The 21638-nt window shown below is 47.9% G+C and overlaps 3 protein-coding genes across 10 annotated transcripts in view; 2 read left to right on the top strand and 1 right to left on the bottom strand.

Moving 5' to 3' along the window:
• Positions 1–301: 301 nt before the first annotated feature.
• PPP1R35 (protein phosphatase 1 regulatory subunit 35) lies at positions 302–1539 on the top strand. The gene is made up of 4 exons (XM_032328536.1): positions 302–650; positions 731–983; positions 1067–1203; positions 1287–1539. The coding sequence occupies exons 1-4, from the start codon at positions 420–422 to the stop codon at positions 1458–1460; spliced, it is 795 nt and encodes a 264-aa protein (XP_032184427.1). The 5' UTR covers positions 302–419; the 3' UTR covers positions 1461–1539.
• Positions 1540–2498: 959 nt separating this feature from the next.
• On the bottom strand, positions 2499–7601 carry MEPCE (methylphosphate capping enzyme). Its single transcript, XM_032328522.1, has 4 exons — positions 4987–7601; positions 3538–3756; positions 3239–3365; positions 2499–3107 (listed from the first exon to the last, which is right to left on the bottom strand). The coding sequence occupies exons 1-4, from the start codon at positions 6667–6669 to the stop codon at positions 3055–3057; spliced, it is 2082 nt and encodes a 693-aa protein (XP_032184413.1). The 5' UTR covers positions 6670–7601; the 3' UTR covers positions 2499–3054.
• Positions 7602–7645: 44 nt separating this feature from the next.
• ZCWPW1 (zinc finger CW-type and PWWP domain containing 1) overlaps positions 7646–21638 on the top strand; it is a 33674-nt gene continuing 19681 nt past the window's right edge. For 3 of the 8 annotated variants that reach the window (XM_032328531.1, XM_032328530.1, XM_032328523.1), the window contains exons 1-7: positions 8406–8502; positions 15109–15167; positions 15987–16210; positions 16610–16688; positions 17754–17841; positions 18133–18290; positions 18499–18621. In XM_032328531.1, the coding sequence (XP_032184422.1) occupies positions 15143–15167; positions 15987–16210; positions 16610–16688; positions 17754–17841; positions 18133–18290; positions 18499–18621 (697 nt within the window). In that variant the 5' untranslated portion in view covers positions 8406–8502; positions 15109–15142. Of the gene's footprint in view, positions 8353–8405; positions 8503–8603; positions 8623–11554; positions 11637–15108; positions 15168–15986; positions 16211–16609; positions 16689–17753; positions 17842–18132; positions 18291–18498; positions 18622–21638 lie in introns of those variants that run through there. The other 5 variants (XM_032328526.1, XM_032328525.1, XM_032328528.1 and 2 more) reach the window with 5 other exon arrangements.

Here is a 21638-nt window from a genome sequence, read left to right as displayed (position 1 = left end):
CTGTCCTGTCTGGCGCCTCGACAGAAGCGACTGACAGACACACTCTGGACTCGAGCAGGCAGAACTCAGGTAAACACCCCGCAGGATAAAGACGCCGCGTCCAGGTTTCAAAGGCGAAGTGGCCCTCGTGAGGACCCGTAGGGCCTCCACCCGTGGCTGTTCCGAAACTCTGGTTTAGGGGCGGGGCTGAGGTTTTGCGGGCGGAAGCTCGCGGGAGAAAGGGAGCCGAGCAACGGAAATGACGCTTAGTAGCGCCAATGGGGTGGCGCGGGGGCTGGTCTTCCCGCCCCATTGGGTAGGGGCAAGCGGTTTCCGGTAGCGGCGTTCGGGAGGGGTGGCGGAGGTGGGCTGGTGGTGGCGATTTCGTGTCCCGTGACCCCCGGCCTCCCGAGACCTTGCATCCCGGCAGCCACACCAAGATGATGGGCTGTGGGGAGGCACAGCAGGAGCTGGTCGAAGGGGAGGAGGCCGTAGCGGCTCCTGGGCCCCCCCCAGAACCCCGCGTCCCGGAGCCCAGAGCCCCAGTGCCCGAACCTGGCCTGGACTTGAGCCTGAGCTCGCGGTCCGAGACCCCCGAGCAGCCGAGCGGCTGCCCCGGCCGGCGGAAGGGGCGGGCGGACCGGCGGGGCGGGGCCCGCAAGGGGCGGCAGGTGAGCTGGGGGAAGGTCTGGCCGCCAGCCGGCAGACAAGCCCGCGCCCATCTCTTCACCGTCCCGCTCTCCGCTCCCAGGTCCGCTTTCGCTTGGCGCCGCTCTCCCCCGTGCGGTCCGACCCCACGCCGGCCGCCGCAGCACCTAGCGAGAAGCCCGCGGCACCGCAGGACCTGGGGGCGCCCGCGCAGCAGAGCAGCCTGGCATTGAGCCTCGAGTTGCAGGCCGCGCGGGCTGCAGCCGAGGGCCAGTTCGATGCGGCGAAGGCCGTGGAGGAACAGCTGAGAAAGTCGTTCCAGACCCGCTGCGGCCTGGAGGAGAGCGTGGCCGAGGGTGAGAGAGAGAGAGACGCCCGGCGGGGCGCGGGAAGTGGGGCTGAGAGGCGCCGCTCACCTCCGCTCTCCCTGCGGTCTCAGGGCTGAACGTGCCGCGCTCCAAGCGGCTCTTCCGAGACCTGGTGAGCCTGCAGGTGCCCGAGGAACAGGTTCTAAACGCTGCGCTGAGGGAGAAACTGGCGCTGCTGCCACCGCAGGCCCGAGCCCCGCCCCCAAAGGTGAGGGACCTGGGCTTGTTTCCGTGTGGTGCCCCTATCCCCTTCCCGAGTGTAACCTTGCTTTGGGCTCCACTTCCCAACAGGAGCCACCTGGGTCAGGGCCAGACATGACCATCCTTTGTGACCCAGAAACATTGTTTTATGAGTCTCCACACCTGACCCTGGATGGTCTGCCTCCTCTCCGTCTTCAACTCCGGCCCCGCCCTTCAGAGGATACCTTCCTCATGCACCGGACACTGAGGCGCTGGGAAGCGTAGACGTGGAGGCTCCCTGGATTGCTAGTTAATATTTTTGTGTTAAAACTATTTTTCAGAATAAAAAGGTTTTGCTAACAAATGGGACTCTTCTTGGGAGCCTTAAGATGGGGTCAGGCCTCAGGGTGGGAAGCTGTCCCGGAGTCAAGTTTTTGGCCTTTTCGGAACTTGGTAGTGACGGCAGGTTGAGCACACTGTCCCACCTCTTCTTCCCCTGACTTCTGTCTTAGAACCACGTTTGTTCCTTTGCAGTATTTTTTTTTTCTTTTTAAGGTAGTGAAAGCATGCCTGAGAGGGGTTGGGGGAGGAAAGTGGGGGGTAGGAGTGCATTGCAAGTGGGTTCCACACTCTGCTCAGCTGGGTCTGAATCTCAACCCACCGAGCCACTCAGGTGCCCCGCACTACTTAGTTCTGATCACTGGGACATGTGGGTGGGTCTCCTCTGTTGTATACTTCAGGGAGTCCTTCCCTAATTACCTGGCTCAAGGAGCCTGCAAGACAGCTAGCTATTTGCACCCAGTTATTGAAATTCCTTCCTTCCTTTTACCTCTAGGGGCTTTGCTTATTTCGTTTACACCAGATCCAAGAGGGCTCAGTATTTGGTGAATATTCACGGTTCCAGGAACACTTGAGCTGCTTTAGAGTTTCATGTTAATTGCCTATTCATCCAGTTGCACAGCACAAAAAAGGTGGGTGGGTGGTCCCATCAGTAGTGACTTTCTCTAGGTCCACTTCAGCGCCACTGTTAATTCTTCTAAAGGTAGCCTTCTGTCCAAAGCTCCCACCAAAAAATTGTCAGTGGTTTTTTGGGGGGAGGGGAGATGGACTCTTTGCTTCAAGTTTCACATAAAAATTCACTTTACACTTTTTCCTGATTAGAGCTCTCTTTGGTTGCGTGTAGATGTGAGTAGCATTCAACACTCAGTCTTTCCAACCACCGAAAAATCTGTCTTCTTGAGACTCCAGTTTGGGCAGAGGAAGCACAGTTTCTAACAGGAGGCACCATCCCTTCCCCACTAGATAGAAAGTGCCAGACACAAGTGTGGGGGCCGCTGCCCTAAACATCAAATTTATTGTGCTGTTCTTACATTCCAAACCCAACCCCCCCTCCCGGTGGGGGTCAGCAGAGGGAAGGATTTTTCACAGTACCTGCATGCCTCCCTGCCAGACTTCCCCCTCTTAACCCTCAGTCCATCTATCTGTGGTCCGCTGAAATGCAGCTAGGGACAAGGGCTGAGGAGAAACGGAAATCTCCTTTGGAGAACAGGAGGAAGAGGCCAGAGAACTTGATACCCTCCCACCTCCCATACCCTTAGGAGAACAGAGGTCAGCAAACAGTCCCTGCCATCCAGCCCGGTGAGCTGGGGGAGAGAGGAAGATGTTGGTGACTCCAGCACAGCTGGGCTTGCTGCTTAGGGTGCCAGACGTGTAGGGAGGAGGCTGGGGCAGCAACATAGGAAAAGCTTTCTTTGCAGATCCATGAAAAGGAAACTCTTTTTTTGGAGCCAAAAAGGAAAGACCCTGGGATACTTTCCCTTTCCCCCAGATCCTTAAGAACAGTGGGCAGCTTCTTCACACTTTCTGTTCAGGGGGCCACTTAGTGGCTGGGGGAACGGGCCTTGTGGAACAGGTACACAGAGCGCTGGAAGCCTAAGGAGAGAGTGTGCAATCAGTAGGGCTGGCGGGACTTCCGCACTCCACAGCATCTGCACCCTCTCTGCCGGGACCCACCACCTCACCGACCCTGGCCTCCCACCCTCCCCCAAGTCAGCCAGCCTTACCTCTGGAGGTGTTGTGGGGTGTAGCCACAAGCTCATAGCTGGAGAAGCCCACCTCTGGGGATGTCAGGTACGAACTGAACTGCTCCGGCCTCAGCTGGATTCGATAGTAGTTCTTATAGATTGTTTCCTGGGGAAGAAAGGCAGGGGACCGCTTCAGCTTGCTGGCTTCTCCCCTGGTGTAGAATGATACCCACCCAGGGGACCTTGTTCAGCAAGTACTTCTCTTTCTGCTTCCTCGAGGCCTTTCTTGCCCCAGCTAAAGGAAGGGTATCCCAATATCCACGCGAATCCCAACTCACCGTGAGCGTCTTTCTCTTGCCATAGGACGACCAAGGTTGGGGCTCTAAGACCAGGATGCCCCCCGGATGTAGATGCCGGTAGATGCGGCGGAACATGCGCTTCAGCCCCTCATCTCCCCAGTTCAGATGCACCCATTTGGTGAGGCTGAGGCAGAGCACCACGTCGTACTCGGGGGCTTGGGCCTCCACCAGCTCATCGCGATCCAGCACGTAGTTACCCTAAGGGCAAGAATGGGGGGCAAGGTCAAGAGAGGCAATGAAAGAACCACTGCCCACCCCCGCCCACCCGCCATCAACCTGCTCTGCAGCCTCTAAGACAGAAAGTCCTAACAGCCTTACCTCAGCCCTTGGCCACAACCTTCTCTGACACTTGTCAGACTAACTCCCAAACGGTGCCCTCTTGGGTCTCATTTTCTTGTTTACACCCTCTTGCCCCTGCTTTCTGTTGGTGGTAAGCCAAACGAAAAGGGAGCGTGGAGAATTTTAAATTGAGCAAACTACCCACGAGGTCTCCAAAACTGGGGTGAAACTTTTAGAAAAAGAACAGGGGTTCTCCGGAGACGCTGTCCCACCCCACAAACATTAAGCTGAGTGACTCAATGTTATGCAAAGGGACCTAACCCAGGTTTTGAAAGGGAACCAACCTGTGGTTCCTTCCCTGGAGTTGTGGCTGGCAGAGTTCCAGGCCCATTTCCTTTCTCAGGGAGAAGTAAAGAACCCCAGCCCTCAGGAAACCTTTTCTAGGTGATATGCTCTCAAAGTTCATTCTTGCAGGCTTAACCCAACCCGCCAGCACCAACCGTTCCGGCAGATGGCCGAACTAGAGTGTTCTATGGAGAGCTCTGTGTAGTCAGGGGACAGACACTCTGTGAAGACAGTACCCTCCCCTCCTGCAGAGCACTCTGACTCTTCCCTATCCCACCATCTAGGGTCAACATGAGATGGTCTCCGGCTAGGTCACTTGAGGTCCTGATCACCAAAACTCTTCAACCAACTCCGGATCTAAGTCCCTATCAAAATTAGTCAGCCACTACCCTATCCCTCCACCCACCCCAAGACATGCCACGTCTGACACCTGTCCCTTCATGCACCTTCATTCAGTGCATGGGAGGGCAGTTTTCCATCTGGATCAAATCTAGCAAGCAGCAGCAGCCAGCAAGGGAAGGTGGACTGGTCTGGGTTACAGTCCAGGCCGGGAGCAGAGCAAAAGGAGTCAAACCCCATCTTGGGGCCAGTAGTCATGACAAAGGGGCCCAAGTGAGAGGCCCCACCTTTCCAGGTTATAGAAATGGAGAACCTCAGCAGACAGACTCAGACCCTTAAGGATCCAGTTCTCCTAGCAGAGTGCATGCATAAATCCCTCTGGGTCTTAACTTTCCTCTGTCTTGTTCCCATTTAATCTCATCTTCACACCTGGCCCCTATCCCAAGAGCCTTTGGACCCTCTTACCGTGACGAAGACAACATTGTTGGGGAAAACTGATGTGTCCGCTCCATCCAAGGGCACTTGGGGTGCAGCAATGGGACCCCGGCTGGCTGTCAGTGAGGCTGGGAAGCAGCTTCTCTTTCGGACGGTTACGGTCCCTTCCTCACTCTCTGCCCCGGGGTCCCCCTCAGAAGTCTGGGATGGCAGACGCAGCTCCTCAGACAGGTAGTGTCGGATGTTTTGGCGGGCCGAGTGGATGAGGCGGGAATCAATATCCAGGCCCACCATGCGGGATGGACCCCACTTACAGGCAATGCTCAGGGTCAGATGGCCCACATTGCAGCCCAGATCTAGGACGTCCCGACCCCGAAACCACTCAGGCTTCAACACTCGAAGGCGCCCGTCCTCACAGGAAGGATTGCGGTAACCATAGTACTTGCAATAATTCCCATACTGGAACTTGAGCTGCTGCTTTTTGAAGCCCGCTGCAGGTAGTGGGTGGAGGTGGTGATGGTGGTGGTGGTGGTGGTGGCGGCCTCCCCCACTCCCTCGGCCCTTTTCCTTGGGACCCTGGCCTCCACCCCTAGCCCCTGCCTCTGACTTGCTGGAAGTCCTGCGACGTTTGCGATGTCGTGAGGAGGAAGACGGGGGTGCAGAGGTAACTGAGGCAGCTGGAGGGGCTGAAAGGGAGCCTGTGGGACCCTGTAGGGCAGATGGAAGGGGAGACACGACCTCATCCCTGCAGTTGATGGCGGTGTTGAGTTCATAGGGCTGGGGGGCATCCCGGTTCTGGCCCCTATGCCGCTGCTGCTGTGTGGTGCCCTCCCCATGGAGTGAGGGAGTGAGGGGGGCTGTGGGGAGCACAGAGTGGCTATCATTCCCTCCAGTTGCCTGCTGCTGCTGGTGGTGCTGTCCCCGGTGTCTATGCCGCTTCCGACCAGTCTTGAGTGGCGATGCCAGAACTACCTGAGCCTCATCAGTGCAAGTATTGAGACTGAGCGGGTCAGTAATATCTTTGGGGATGAGGATTTCCACTGGATCTCGCCCCTTGGCCGGAAGTGGAGATGACTTAGGGGTCTCTGCATTGAGTGCGCGGCTCACTTCCTCATCCAGGAGACTATTCAGGTTCAGTGGATCAAAGATATTACCCCCCAGGAGAAAGTTGGAGGGTAACACAGAATCACAGTCCGAATTAACCCGCCTGCGCCTCTTGAAGGCCGGATGTTTGAAGCCTCCACCACCCCCACCTACGTTACAACTATTTCTCCTCTTGCCCCCGCCTCCCCCAGGGGGCCGGTGGGGCTGATAGCCATTACGGGGTCGAGGAGGGGCAGGGGGGCCCAGTTCTGTTCCGCCCCCTCCCCGTCGCTCCTCCCCCACGTCAGGGAGAGCTGCTCGCCCGTGGGGATCCGACAAGCGGGCCTCCCCATGCGACTGTGCCTGGGGGCCGCCCCCTCGTTGCTGCTGCGACTGGCCTCCCCGAGTGGATGTAGCCCCAGGGTTCTCCTTGCCGGCCCCAGAAGCTGGGGCTCCCGCCGAGTGTGCGCGCGGGCCCGGCCCACGCTGCGTCCCGCCGCAGAGCTCCCCGGAGGCGGCCTCTCGGTGCGGTTGCACCGTGGGGCCGCCCCCTCCGCCCGACTCATCTTTGAGCGGCGGCGGCGGGGCCGGCACCAGAAACGGCTCCTTCTCCGCCGCCATCTCGATCATTTCCTCCCCTTATTCCGTCCCAGAAGAGGGCAACGGGGGGGGGGGAACTGGGGGCTTAACCCCCCCTCCCTAGAGCCCGCTCCCTTCCCCCCTTCCCTGGGTGCGCGCGCAGCCCTGCTCTTCTCGCCTAGTCTCGCGCCCAAGCACCTCCCCCGAAGCGCGCCCCACTCGCCCGCGAGACCAAAACAAGATGCCCGCGAGAACCGAACAACTCGAGGTAGCAACCGCGCGTGCGCCGACCCCTTTCTCCTCTACCACTACCGCTTCGCCGCGAGCGCGCACTGCTAGAGCGCGTTCCTTTCGCCCCTGAATCACGCATGCGCACTCCGCCACCACCCTGGTTGCGCGCGCATGAGTACGAACCAACTTAACGGCTCCGGGAGTTTAAATATAGCCCACCTCAGCCCCCCCAAAAGCCCACCACCCCAAACTGACACCCTACTTCCCTTCGCAGCTATGTCCGTCCCTACTGATATCCTTTGTCTCTGCCGCGCGATCCCACCCACCGTAGGCGGGGGACGGGGAGCTGGTGTGAAAAGGTCTCCTTGACACCCGACCCTTGTTCCTGAGGAATGAGTCTCAGCGGTCTCCGCCCGGCTCTAAACCCAGCAACCTCCCTACCCCGCCTCCTTCCTCCCCCTAGCGGGCAGCGCCTGCGCACACCCTTTTGGGCTTGCGCGGGTAGATGCAGCACGTGCTGGAGATGATGCCCCGCCCTCCACCTTAGGGGCGGGGACTGTTACGTCTCTTCCTCAGATTTGGTACACGCAACGTGCGTCAGCACGATCTGGAGGGGGCGTGGCCAAAGGATGGGGGTGGGCCTCATGAATTATTCATAATTCGATCGCCCCCCCCCCCCTTAGAAAGGCTTCCGAGGGAACGGAGGGGTGAACCTAAAAGTAGAGGAAGGGAAAGAGAGGAGCGTACAGATAGTTTTCCTACGAACTGTCCTCAGTAAAATACCATAAGTCATTGTAACTCACCCCCCTGGGAAATATTCTCTGCTGAACTGAAAAAAAAAAAAGGCACTAAAACAGCCGATGTTGTCCAACTTCCTCTTCCCCCGAAATGGCCGAGTCGTTTTCTTGCTCCTCCGCGTTACCCCAATCGCGATCACCTGGGGACACCACGCCCTCCTCTCCGCATCCACACCCACAGCCCTGGCACCAGCACCTCCTCCCACCGCCCGACGCCTGCGCGCGAGCCCCGAGCCCGCCGACTGCGACCAGACGCCCACCACGGCCACCAGCAGCGCTACATTCACTACCACCACCGCCACCTCGCACGCAGGCCCTCCCAAACACACGCTCCCTTCACGCAGCCTTATATAAAAAGGCGTGTGGGCGGGGAAGAGGGTTCGGCCTGCTTTGGGCCCCCTACTTCGGCCAATGGGGAAGAAGCTATTCGGCGCCCTTTCCACAGGGTGCTAAGGTGCCGCGTTCTCCCTGCCAACAGCGCCTGGGGAGTGGGTCCTGTGGCAGAGAAGAAGGCGGGAGAAGCGAGAGTGGGGTTGCGGATCGTCTCAACTAAAATATCAAGATAGGGCGCGAAGGATCTAAAAGGAAGAACAGGAATCAGGAAACGAAAAGAGGAAGGAAAAGGCCGTCTGGGGTAGAGAGAAAAGTTAGTAAAAGAAAGACGCGCTTCATGAGCGATCAGGCGCTGCTTCTGCCGCCTAAAAAAGTGAGGCCACTGAGGATTATGGGATTTGTAGTTTTACGGGGCATTCGGTTGGAAGATGGCGGAAGTAGCAGCTGCGCAAACGCAGAAGCAGCTTTAACTGCGCATGAGCCCCAGTCCTGGAAGCCTGCCGCCGGGGTGGCAACGCCGCTAGTGCGTGTCTTCACGCCTTTCCTTGGTGGTGGGGGTACTGGGTCGGGGTTGGAGGGTTTTGCAGAATTGCTGCAGTGGCTCATTCTGCTCCTTGCCTTTAGGTCCTCCTTGTTCCAGAAGGTAGCTGGCTCTTCTCCGGCGCTGCCAGTCCTCGCGCCAGTCGCCTGAGGAGTTTTCTCTTCAGGACGACAACGAGCTCTTACCCCTCGTTAGAATCCCTACCGCAAACCTGCCCTCAGCAAACAGACAAAAGTGACCCAATATTGTGGCGGGCGACGACGGGCTGAGCGGGAATGAGGATGCTGTTGGCTCCCCACAGGGTGTGGGGGTGCGGGCGGGCAGCTGAGGGGAAATGATCTCGTGGCGGGGGGTTCTTGAGGTGGAAGAGGGGCCAGCAAGCCACTGTTCTATCCACTGAGGGGAGTGAAGGACTTTTTTGACTCTGTGGCACCTTCGCTCGTTATTGCCGTCCTAGGAGCGAGTTGGTGAGAGAAAAGAGCGAGGAAAATGCGGATCCCCAGAAATTTTTCCCTCTGGGTTCAAAGGCGGAATTAGGGCTTTTACTGTTCCAGACCTCGGCCCCTTGTTGTGAGGGGAGATGGGACAGGGATCTGGCGGGGTTGGTGGCAATGTGCTCTTTTAAGTGAAAACAACCCAGAAAAGCGACTGAGAGGTCGGGAACGGGCACCTTGTGAAAGTGTTGCAGCCGGCAGGTAGCAAGAGCCCGCGTGAAATCAGCGCTCACGAAGGAAAACCAGTATTTTGGTGCTGAGTGGCCGTATCTTTGCCCTCTGAACGAATAAGCTTCAGTGCATCATTAATTTATCTTATTTATTTATTTTTAGGGAGAGAGAACTTTTTTTTAAGATTATTTATTTATTTGACAGAGATGAGGAGTAGGCAGAGAGGCAGGCAGAGAGCGAGAGAGCGCGCGCGCGAGAGAGAAGGAAGCAGGCTCCCCGCTGAGCAGAGAGCCCGATGTGGGGCTCGATCCCAGGACCTGAGATCATGACCTGAGCTGAAGGCAGAGGCTTTAACGTACTGAGCCACCCAGGCGCCCCTCATCCTTAATTTATTGAGAAGATTCTGTACAGGGTTTAGTTCAGGTAGTTACCACAGTAGGTGTCTTGTTACGTATGGGCAGTAAAGGTAGCCGGAATCTTGTTTTTATCTTCTTTCTTGAGAAATTATGCTTGCTGAGGGGGGGCGTGGGGAGGAGGAAAGAGTTAACTCCACTATGGTTGTTAATGGGAACATGAAAATAAGCAGGAGTCCAAATGCCATTAAACATTGATGCTAAACGACAACCAGACTCTAGCTTAAAGGAGATTTTAACGTTTTCCAGGCTCAGTGGAGCCTGTGCAGACTGTGCGTCTAAGGACCATTCTGCAGGGTTTACATGTATTCTCTTAGACCAAAGATTCCAGGAATGATAGAAAGAGGGAATAATTGATAGCTAGGAGAGAGGAATTTGTGAGTACTTTCTAAAAGGGGGGAAGAGGGTTAAGGGTTTCTGAAAAATACATGACTGAATTGTTACTTAGCTAGATCAGTTCTGAAGCTTATTGGTCTCAGAACCTTCCTATACTTTAGAAGTTATGAAGGATTCCAAAGATTGGTTTATAGCTACATGTATGTCTTTTACATATATTGGTATAAATATATTAGAACTTGAACTGAGAACATTTAAATTATTTAACTTTAAAATAACAGTATGTTATAATTAATAATCATGTGTTTACATAAATGACATTTTATAAAAAGATTTTATTTATTTGTTTGACACAGAGATCGCAAGTAGGCAGGGAGGCAGGCAGAGAGAGAGGAGGAAGCAGGCTCCCCGACGAGTAGGGAGCCTGATGCGGGGCTTGACCCCAGGACCCTGGGATCATGACCTGAGCTGAAGGCAGAGGCTTTAACCCACTAAGCCACCCAGGCGCCCCATAAATGACACTTTTATGAAAAACATATTTTCCCGAATGAAATTTAGTGTGAAGAAGGGTGGTGGTTTACATTTTTGCAAGTCTCTTTCATGTCTGGCTTAGTAGTAGACAGCTAGGTTTTTATTTGTTTCTGAATTCAATCTGTTATGATATCTTGTTTTGGTTGAAGTGTATGAGAAAATCCATCCTAACATGGATTAGTAGTTGGAAAGGGGAGGGGACCCCCAGGGGTCTTTGGATCACACTTTGAGAACTGCTGAAGGAGATGATTTCATCTTAAAATCACCATCATGATGTTTAGTGTTTTTTTAAAAAAAGATTTTATTTATGTATTTGACACACACACAGATCACAAGTAGGCAGACAGGCAGGCAGAGAGGTGTGGGGAAAGCTGGCTCCCCGCCAAGCAGAGAGCCTGAGGTGGGGCTCGATCCTAGGAGCCTGAGATCATGACCCGAGCCAAAGGCAGAGGCTCAACCCACTGAGCCACCCAGGCACCCCATGATGTTTAGTGTTTTAAGTGAAAGAAAACTTACTATTTTTGGGAACACTTCATTCACCATCTTTTGGTTCCCTTCATTTTTTATTTCCAAGTTCTATTCCACATTTTCACCCTTTTTTTTTTTTTTTTTTTTAAAGATTTTATTTATTTATTTGACAGAGAGAAATCACAAGTAGATGGAGAGGCAGGCAGAGAGAGAGAGAGAGGGAAGCAGGCTCCCTGCTGAGCAGAGAGCCCGATGCGGGCCTCGATCCCAGGACCCTGAGATCATGACCTGAGCCGAAGGCAGCGGCTTAACCCACTGAGCCACCCAGGCGCCCCATTTTCACCCTTCTTATGTTGAGTGGATAGTATCTGATTAGTGGAATTTTATTTTACTTCCATACTTAAAGCTCTATTGGATCCCTGCCCCCCAATCTGAGGTGAAAACAGAAACGAAACAAAACCCAAAAAGCCTTCAGATGTTATTCCTGGCTCCAGAGACCCTGGTCATTTAGTAGCTGGTCAGATGAAAGTTGGTGGTATTTTGTGTATTTTTTAACTATCTGGTTTTTTAAAAAATTTTCTCTCTCTCTGCACTACATTTTAATATTTCTTATTGTGGAAGAAGAAAATTCATCTGAAACAGAGGAACAGAGACTTGAGTTGTCTGAGAGGGACTTCTTGGCTTTCCCCTCTCTGTTGATCAGATTAGATATTTTCTTTAAAAGTAATGTTTTTTCATCAACCACACTCTAGATTAAGGGGAATTAACAACCCCAGGGCAGCAGCTCTTTCTGCCCATGGGTTCTGTCCCTGTGCTTTAATAAACCACCATTCTGCACCAAAAAAAAAAAAAAGATTAGGGAGAATTATTATATAATACTGCTTTTAAATTTACTGTATCTTATTAACAGTGATCCATGATTTTAGACAGTTGGTTGGGGCGCCAGTAACACACTTTGGCCTAGAGAGGGCAGTATAGGTTTAGGTAATGATTTGAACCTAAGTGCTGGAAAATTTTGCATTTTTAGGTGGATCAAAACACTCTATTTAAAGAATTTGGAAGTTAAAAAATTACTTTTGATGTGGTAACATCGGCATATAATAAAATGCTAGAAATACGCAAGGGGTACAGTAAAAATCTCTCTTCTACCCCCAGCCACTGAGTTCTGTTTCATAGAGACATTTTTGTCAGCTGCTTGTGTATTCTTCCAGACAGTTTATGCATATTATGTAAATGCACATTTTAAAAAATCAAATGTTGTCATCTCAAATACACTAATTTTCATTTTGCTTTCCCCATTTAGTATAGCTCACCTTGTAATTTATATTACCTTCATAGGGACTTTTCATGATCTTTTTTGGAATTCTGGAATCTGGGAGAAGTGTTTGTCATTTGTGGTCAAATTAATATTCATTTTACAGCCTATCAGTTTCTAGCTTCTATGTAGAATTATCAAGAAAGAAGACCAATTTTCTGTAGTACTTCTCCCCCGATTTCCCGCTTGCCTTTTTTTCCTAGAGTAAATAGACTTAGGGGCTGGTGGTGATGAGTTAAGATGGAAATAGTGAGGAAATGTGCTCCTTGATACAAAAGAAAAGTAGTTGCTACAGAACTGCACACCTGAATTATTCACATTTACGAAGTAAGACAAGGAACAAAAAAATAACCAAAGATAATTTGAAAATACACTTAGCCATGTTGTACACATACTAAGTCAGGCCCCTAATATCTTTTTTTTTTTAAGTTTTTACTTATTTATTTGATGGAGAGATCACAGGTAGGCAGAGAGGCAGACAGAGAGAGAGGGGGAAGCAGGCTCCCCGCTGAGCAAAGAGCCTGATGTGGGGCTCTATCCCAGGACCCAGGGACCATGACCAGAGCCTAAGGCAGAGGCTTAACCCATTGAGCCACCCAGGTGCCCCTACCCAATATCTTTTGAATTTATCTTGGGATCTAGGAGGAGGAACTCCATACCCTGATCAACTGATTGTTCACTATAATTTGGTCATTTGATGGTCTTAAAACAGTCAAATCCTTTAAAGGGTTGTGTATATATCTTTTATAGAAGATCCATTTAATGCTGCTTTTGGGTCTCTATATTGGGAGATGACATAGTTGGAAGATTGAGTTTTAGGTCCAGGGCCTTCAAGTTACTTAAAACCAACAGTGAGAAATGAGATCATTGAGCAGAATAGATGTGTTATTAGTAGAATTTAGAGGAAAAGGCCTGGGTTCATCTTGGCTCTACCATGTATTAACACTGAGGCTTTGGGCAAATCACTTAATTGCATTTTTCTTATTTCTTCCATCTGTAAAAAAGGGGAGCTGGCACTTTGTGACCTCTGTAAACCCTCCCAGAGCTACAATGCTTGTTATAAAAATAAGAATGGCTTACATGTGTTAAGCCTAAAGAAAACTGGGTGGAAGGGTTATAAGAAGTTTAGGCTGATAAAACTAAGGACATTTTTCTTCTAATTGCTGAGTAGAAATAGTCTCAATAGTGAAAAGCAAATTGGAAAATAATGTACAAATTACTGCAATGTTACAAGATGAGTCTTGGCACTCTGCTAGACAGCAAATGGCTTATGGCTGTGTGCAGATACTGATCTCTTTAGCCTTTGATATGGCTGGAGGTCCCCCTACTCCCAACCCTCAGTTGTCTACGGCTGTGAAAAGCCTGATCCTTTTACTCCAGAATATCTGAGATACAATTTTTGGGTTATTTCAGTGTGTATTTTTAATAGATGCTTTCTATGTGTGCTGTGATATTAAAATGGGTTTGAAGCACTGAATTAGACTGTTGGGATATAGCATGCTGTAGATAATAGTGCAAACTTTAACATCAGGTGGGTTCAAATCAATTATCACCTATCGATTACATATTATGTCTAAATCCCCCTAAGCCTCAATTTCTCAAGGGTAAAAAAGTACAGATTTCATAAATTTAAATTTATAAAATTTATATATGTCATCTCATTTAAGTAAGATTAAATCTTATTTATTAAATAAGATTAAATATTATTTAATTAAATAAATTAAATAAGACTAAATCTTATTTAAATAAGATGACATATGTTAAGGGTAAAGAATATAGCTGGTGCTCAGTAAGTGTCATCTATTATTATTAGTCACAATTTTGGTAGTGATAACGAAGCATACTGATGTAGTATAGAACACCTGAGAAGATGGCTGTAGGATATAGATTGAAGGTGTTAGATTCCTATTACTAGCTTCCCTGGGGACCTCTGCTGGTTGCCAAATATTTTTGAGCCATGAATCGAGAGAGATTGCTAGAATTCAGCACGATGGAAAACTTATTGGACTAGGAGATCTAAGTAAAGGGCATATAAAGAGTATAGTGATGTTAAAAAGGGGGGTTTCCTATGCATAGGGACCTCTGAATTAGGTCAGAGAATTGCCAGATTATTTGTGTGTTAAGTATTTAGGAGAACCTTGTGAGATGAGTTTATGCTTCTGAAGAAAACTCTAGCTAATTTTTTTTTCCCTTGGTGTCTAGTGTAACTTCCTTGTTCCTGCTTCTCCTGCCAGTACAAGTCTTTCATTTCGTACAGCTTCTTTGAGCTACTTTGTATCTTTTAGATCAGATGCTGCCTAATTCACGAAGTTGAATAAAGCCAATAAGATCTTCAAAATTTCCTCAGTAAATTTTTTTTAAAGATTTTATTTATTTATTTGACAGAGAGAGAGAGATCTATCACAAGTAGGCAGAGAGGCAGGCAGAGGGGGAGGGGGAAGCGGGCTCACTGCTGAGCAGAGAGCCTCATGCGGGGCTCGATCCCAGGAGTCTGAGATCATGACCTGAGCCGAAGGCAGAAGCTTAACCCACTGAGCCACCCAGGCACCCCTGAATTTTTTTTTTCTTTTTTTAATGCATCGCTACCATTATCATTTCCACTGTTGACTAGTGCCTGCCTTATGTTGGACATGACTCTAGGCACTTAAAACACTAGGGATCGTTGTTTATCTTTAAAACAGTAACTCTCATTATCCTCTGGCATGTGATTGGCACTGAAAAGGCAGAAGTATAGTCAAGAGGGCAGAAAATGTAGTTCAGGAGTCCCAGGCACAGAGCCTGAGCCCAAGAAGACAGAGAGAAGAACGTTGAAAATCATGTTCAATTGGAATTCTAGCAGTTGCTTTCCTTTTTCTAACAGAGGCACAAACAAAGCGTAGCTTCTGAGCTGAATAATGACATCATTGCAAAGCAAAGAAGGTGAGTCAAGAGTAGAGGAGGTTCACATTTAGTAGGTTTCTCTCAGTTTTCCCTTTATCCTCTGTCTTTGGTCGTCTCGAGGCCCTTCCCACCAAAGGGAAGCTCAGTCCATATATAGTTTGCATGCACTTTGTTAAAGTGCATGCAAACTATATATATATATATATATATATATATATATATATATATATATATATATATATATGACTTTTCTAGAAACTTTGAGTGAAATGTATGTGACTTAGAAGCAGTCCAGCTCAGGAAATGTAGGAGCTCATAGGAAAACAAAAGACATTTTAATATCTAGAACACAAATTTGAATGTGGTAAATGCCACCAGAGAGGCACGAAGTGTTGTGGAAACTCAGAAGATAAAGATATTACTTATACCTGGGAGGGTCAGTGTAATTTTCGCTGTAGTAGTTTGTTTTCTTTTTCTCCCAATCTTTCTAATCTCCCATAAAATTCTGTTTTAAGTTAAAATGAGCAAATTTTTAAAAATTCCTTTTGAATAACTCATCTTCTTGCATGTGGATATTTGTCGCCTTTGAACTACTCAGTAGTTCCTAAACTTGGCATCAGAATAATCTAGACGGTCTTGTAAAACAACAGATTCTGATGCCTCATTCCCAACTATTTCATCTGAATCTCGGGGTGGGGGCGGTGGTGGGGTGGGGTGGGAGAAGAGGGGCCTGGTAATCTGATTATGTTAAAAGCTCTCCTGATAATTAGGACAAGCCCAGTCAATGGGCAGTGCAAACACTTTCTGTGTTAGACTCTATATTTCATAAATCCCATTGGATAATCAAATTTCTTTCAGCATGTGGGAAGGGGCCAAAGAAAACCTTTGCCCCACCTGCGCCCAAATTGCATAGCCTGATGTGCTATAGCCCTAAACCACCCAAAGAGGACACTGTGGGGATCAGTTCCCCAAATGCCAGGTTAGAGAAGAAGGAAGAGAAAGCAACCACAGAAAATGGTCCAAGCAGTGGCCAGGAGAATAAAGGAAAACCTCAAGACAAGCAAGTAGAGAAGAAAGAAAAGGTATCAGTCTCATTGATGGGCTCTAGTAGGACAGTTTTGCCTAGATATGTAGGGGAACTTGCAGTTTCTTATTCCTTTCTTGGGGCTTCTATTTTCTTCTCAAAGAGGTAGAATAAGAAATCTTGATGAAAGCCTTTAGCTTGAAATAATGGTAGGGGTTGAGATGGGTTGGAGGTAAGAGTAGAAGTGGTCAGAGACTTTACAAACTTTTCCTTTTCTTTGACTCCTTTATTCTCAGGAAATCTGGGGTAGAGTTTATAGAATCCTTAGGGACATTGACTTCATGCTTGCAACCTTGCAAACTTACTGCCTCTTATAAAGGAGTCTTCCCTGACTTGCTGTCAGAGAGGAAGCCTGGGAAAGATGAGTGGGTTTCCTCCTCTGCCCTTGTCTCTGCAGGAAAGATCAAGTCTCACCAGTGCAGAATTTGAGGAGATTGTCCAGATTGTGCTACGGAAGTCCCTCCAGGAGTGCTTGGGTATGGCTTATAGTAAGAGAAGAATTTCAGTTAGACAGACTGTTATCTGAGGGGTAGAGTAAGTTGACAGCTTTTTGCCTTCCCTCCAGTTTCCTAAGTAAGGAAATACTAGATGAGCGTTGAAATATTTTTAAATAGTTCATCTCCTATCAACAGGACTATAGCTAAACCACCTTAGACAGGAGGTGTAGGCTCTTAGAAAAGTGAGCTACCTTGACTTGAATATAAATACAGTCTCAGATTTTTTAAAAAAATGTAACTTAAATTCCTTTTTACATGTTTACAATCTACTTAGAAAAGATAATTTGTATTTCTCAGATTGGAAGAATTTAGTTTCCATCTACTCTTGTATATTTCTGTTTCCAATACTGTTTTAACATATGCTCAGGGATTTGACTTTTGGAATAAAGAACTCTGTAGTAGGCCCTGAGCACTTCACCATATGACCTGAGGAGAAGGGGAAGGGGAATAGTCTGACATTTTTAGCTATTCCTAGATGTACTTCTTCTTCTTCTTCTTTTTTAAAGATTTTATTTATTTATATGACACAAAGAGAGATCACAAGTAGGCAGAGAGGCAGGCGGTGGGGGGGTGGGGTGGGTGGGGTGTGGGGTGGAGCAGGCTCCCTGCTGAGCAGAGAGCCTGATGCAGGGCTCTATCCCAGGAGCCTGAGATCATGACCCGAGCTGAAGGCAGAGGCTTAACCCATTGAGCCAACCAGATGCCCCAGATGTACTTCTATTCTTAGACAAAGTTTCAGGAACAAATTATATAAAACACAATATGTAAAATTTCTGGTCTGTACACAAAATAAAATTGACATTACCTGGCTATCCCTGGAAAGGCTTGCTGAAAGATACAGATTTGTAGTTTTTTCCCGAGAATTTAAAGGCTTAAAGTTCGTGATATGACAAAACCCCAGAGGTGGAGTCTTCCAGATATCAGTGGAAGACATTTTAGTGGAAGGCTGCTGTTTGGAAATAACGGAGTCAGTATTTTCTTAATTGCTTCTCTGCTTATAGAATTTTGTTTTGGGAGAGATGGGATCTAGCCTTGATTTTACAGAGACTTCCTGTGCCCAGCCCATAAGATGCACCCAGTTAGACAAGGAACCAGGAGTTGCTTCTTCTACTGAAAATGATAATGCTGATGGGTAAGTTTATCCCAGTGAGGCAAGTTGCTCACAGGGTGCACTTAGCATTGGTACATGGTTATCTGGCTGTCTAGTCATTCTCGTATCTCTATGGATTTCTCTCAGCTCAGAGGAGATACCTGTTTGAATTGGGAAAAATAGGCAAGTAGATGGGTAACATGACCTCAGGAGGCCTTAGAGAGCCTGGGATTCTTCTATCATCCTTTTACCCTTGGGTTCTTTTCAAAAGGAGGGTATGACAAATTCCTCCTTTTTTGCCTTTTCACTAAAGAAAAAAAATATTATTTTCAGAGAGAGGGTAATGGTACCTCATATTCTAGAGATTTCAGCCACTAAGGAAGCTGGAGTAAGCTCTGTGATAAAGACATCTAAGCCAGGCCAGCCAGATCCTGTCCCCTCTGAGAAGAAATTCAACAGAACTTCCCTAAGCAAAGGAAAGAAGGGAGCCCGTAAGTATAGTCAGATGTACTTTGACATCTGGCTCAAGAACCTATGGCATGGAATCAGGGAGTGGGATGGTGGGCAGGCAGAGAATCTTCAGCCCAGGACTTGAAACTATCAGGCTATGATTCCTTTTCCATTATTTCACCGGCCCTTACTATCTACAGAGATTGTCCTCATCTCCCTCCCCTACAATGTTTTGTTTTGTCTTCCCAGAAGATGACAAAATGGAAAAGGCCCAAAATACACACGAGCAGAGACAGAAGGACCAACTGAAAAAACCAGTTCAAGATGATTCTCAGACCAGGAACCAACAAAAGGGAGAAGGCAGTGGTTTTGGTGAGCTCAGCATGATTTGGAAAACGTACCTGGGCTTGAAAATCGAAGATAGAGATGGAGAGAGGCAAGGATTAGGTTGCTGCAGGAACTTCTGCAAAGACTGTAATTTATCTCTCCCAGCTACTTGTCAGGGATATCCACTGTGGAAGAGAAAGATTTCATTAATTCAGTTATTCATCCATATAATCTGTAGTTGTTGGGTGCTTACTGTATACCAGGAATTTGAGGAGGTGCTGAATGAACTCAGAAGAAATTGTTCTACGCCTGTCAGAAGGCAAACAAGAAAGCTGCAAGTCGGGAGTAGATCTGGAAAAGTTTCCATGAAAAGATACTGTTTGAGCCATATGTCAGAATTATAATTTAGTCAGGTGAACTGAGGTGGGGTTGGGAGTCAGAGTGATATTTATTGGCAGAGTTATGGAGGAGAGCTAATTGTTGTAGCTTTTGGGTGTGTGTGGGGGGGTAGGAAGTTGTAGGGGGAGATAAGGCTAGAGGCATGTAAGGGCCAGATCATAAAGGGTTTTACATATCAGGCTAAGGAATCTGAATTTTATTTTAAAAGTAAAGAGGAACCACTGGCATTAAATAGGGGAAACTTGGTAAGATTTAGTATTTTAGAAAGCTCACCCTGCCACACAACTAGACCCGTAGAAATAGTGATCCAAGTGAGGAAGATAGACAGTAGCAGTGAAGAAGAAGAGACAAAGTTGGGATTTTTAGGAGGAAAGATCAGTAGGATATGGTTACCAATTAGATCTGGGAGGTGAGGAAGAGTGAACTCTTCAGGATGGTCCTGTTTTCTGACCTGAGTGGCTGAAAGAACCATCATTTGAAATGGAGGCTATAGAAGAAAGAGCACATTTCAGATGGTGAATTCAGCTTTGGACAAGTTAGGGGGGTCTGTGATGAGCTTTAACATCCGAGAAAGAGGTCTGGGCCAGGAATACAGGTTTGGGAATCTGGATGAATTCTAAGATGAAGACATGGAGTGCAAAGAGAAAAGTGACGGGTAGAAACACCATAATTTTTAGGTGGAACATAACGTTTGGGCTTGAGCAGAGAATGAGCTGCATGGGGAGAAAACGAAGAACTAAGAGAAAACTTTTGGAGGTGGAAGGAAGTCTAGGAGAGTATGACATCACAGAAGCCAGGGGAGGAGAGAATTTCAAGAAAGAAGGAGTGTTTATCCTTGTCCAGTGCTGCTACAGAGACATCAAAGAAGATAAAGATTTGAAAATGCTCAGTGATATTATAATTAGGACGTTACTAGGGTCTTGACTAGACCACCCATATGGGTTGGTAAGGGTGAATTGCCAGTTTAGTTAGTTGAAGAATAAGTACTTTTTCAATTAGTTGAGATGTGAAAACCAGGATAAAGAAAATGGTAAATAGAGGGGAGTGGATAGAGTTGAGGGAAGGTTTTTCTTTTTCTTTTTCTTTTTTAAAAAACTTTCTTTTAAAAGCAAGAGACTTGACCTGTGTGTCCTTAGCGTATGTATATGCCAAAGGAAAATTGTTTATGAAGAAGGAGAGGTTGGGGTGACTGGGTGGCTCAGTGGATTAAGCATCCAACTCTTGATTTTAGCTCAGGTCTCGATCTCAGGGTTGTGAGTTGAAGCCCTGTGTTTGGCTCCACTCTGGGCATGGAGCCTACTTTAAAAAAAAAAAAAAAAAAAGGAAAGAAAAAGGAGAAATTGAAGGGAATGAGAAGAGCGCCACAGGCCTTACTCTTAGAAAGGACACTTTAGCCTTTGAGATAAGAAGGAAGGAAGATAAAGCATGGATATACATTTATTTATTCTTTTAACCATAGTTATTAATGCCTTATGTTCTATTCCAGGCAGCGTGCTAGGTATTAGAAATACAGTGGTGAACAAATTAGATAATCCTTTCTTTCATAGAACTCATGGTTTTAGTGTATTAGGTAATAAAGAACTATAAGTTATAACCATGGTAATTTGGGGAAGTTTTATTTTATTACTATTATTTTTTAAAAAATTTATTTATTTATTTATTTGACAGAGAGATAGAGAGCACAAGTAGGCAGAGCAGCAGGCAGAGGGAGAGGGAGAAGCAGGCTCTCCACTGAGCAGGGAGCCCGATGTGGAGCTCGATCCCATGACCCTGGGATCACGACCTGAGCTGAAGGCAGCCATTTAACCGACTGAGCCACCCAGGCGCCCCTATTAATTTATTTTTAAAAGATTTTATTTATTTGACAGACAGAGAAAGACAGAGAGAGAGGGAACACAAGCAGGAGGAGTGGGAGAGGGAGAAGCAGACTTCCTGCTGAGCAGGGAGCCCGATGCGGGGCTCGATCCCAGGACCCTGGGATCATGACCTGAGCCGAAGACAGATAACAACTGAACCACTCAGGAACCCCAATTTTGGGAAATTTTAGAATAAGAAATAAAAGAGATCAAATGATATGTTAGTATGTTTAAATTTTTGAAAATAAATACAGTTAACAATTGGAGAAAACAGGCTTGCATCAAAAACGGACTTGTACATACTTGAAAGAAAACTCTGAAAAAGAAAAAAGAAAGAAAACTGTAGGTATCACACAGGATAGCCCAAAGCAATAAACTGCTCTTGTTATAATGACATGGTAACATAAGGAGCTGGAGATGTAAGTCTCCTTTGGGCAGTTGGGTGGTCTGGGTGGTGGTGGTCCATCTCCCTCACCTCTTGGTATCAGGGAAGGATTGGATTTTCCCTGGGAAATGGAAAATCCACTCCTTTTAGGCAGTTGAGTTGAATTGTGATTGTCATGAATGTATAAGCCTCTGGCTATAAACGACTGGTCTTCCTGTTTCTGCCAGTTGCCAGGGACAGGCGAGTCCTCCTGAAGTAGGAAAGAGAAAGGGCAGTATCTAATAAATACAGTTCGTTTGTGTGAAGTGAGGGAAACGGATAGAGTGTCATCGCAGGAAATAAGGGAGACCTAATCGAGACTGGGCCAGTCAGGGAATGCAGCTGTAGGTAGATGGCCGTTGAGCTAAAATCTGAAGGAGGAG

This window comes from Mustela erminea, chromosome 20, assembly GCF_009829155.1.
Source record: "Mustela erminea isolate mMusErm1 chromosome 20, mMusErm1.Pri, whole genome shotgun sequence".
Taxonomy (NCBI): domain Eukaryota; kingdom Metazoa; phylum Chordata; class Mammalia; order Carnivora; family Mustelidae; genus Mustela; species Mustela erminea.
Note: the sequence above shows the minus strand (reverse complement) of the source record. Positions and strands in the feature narration are given on the sequence as shown.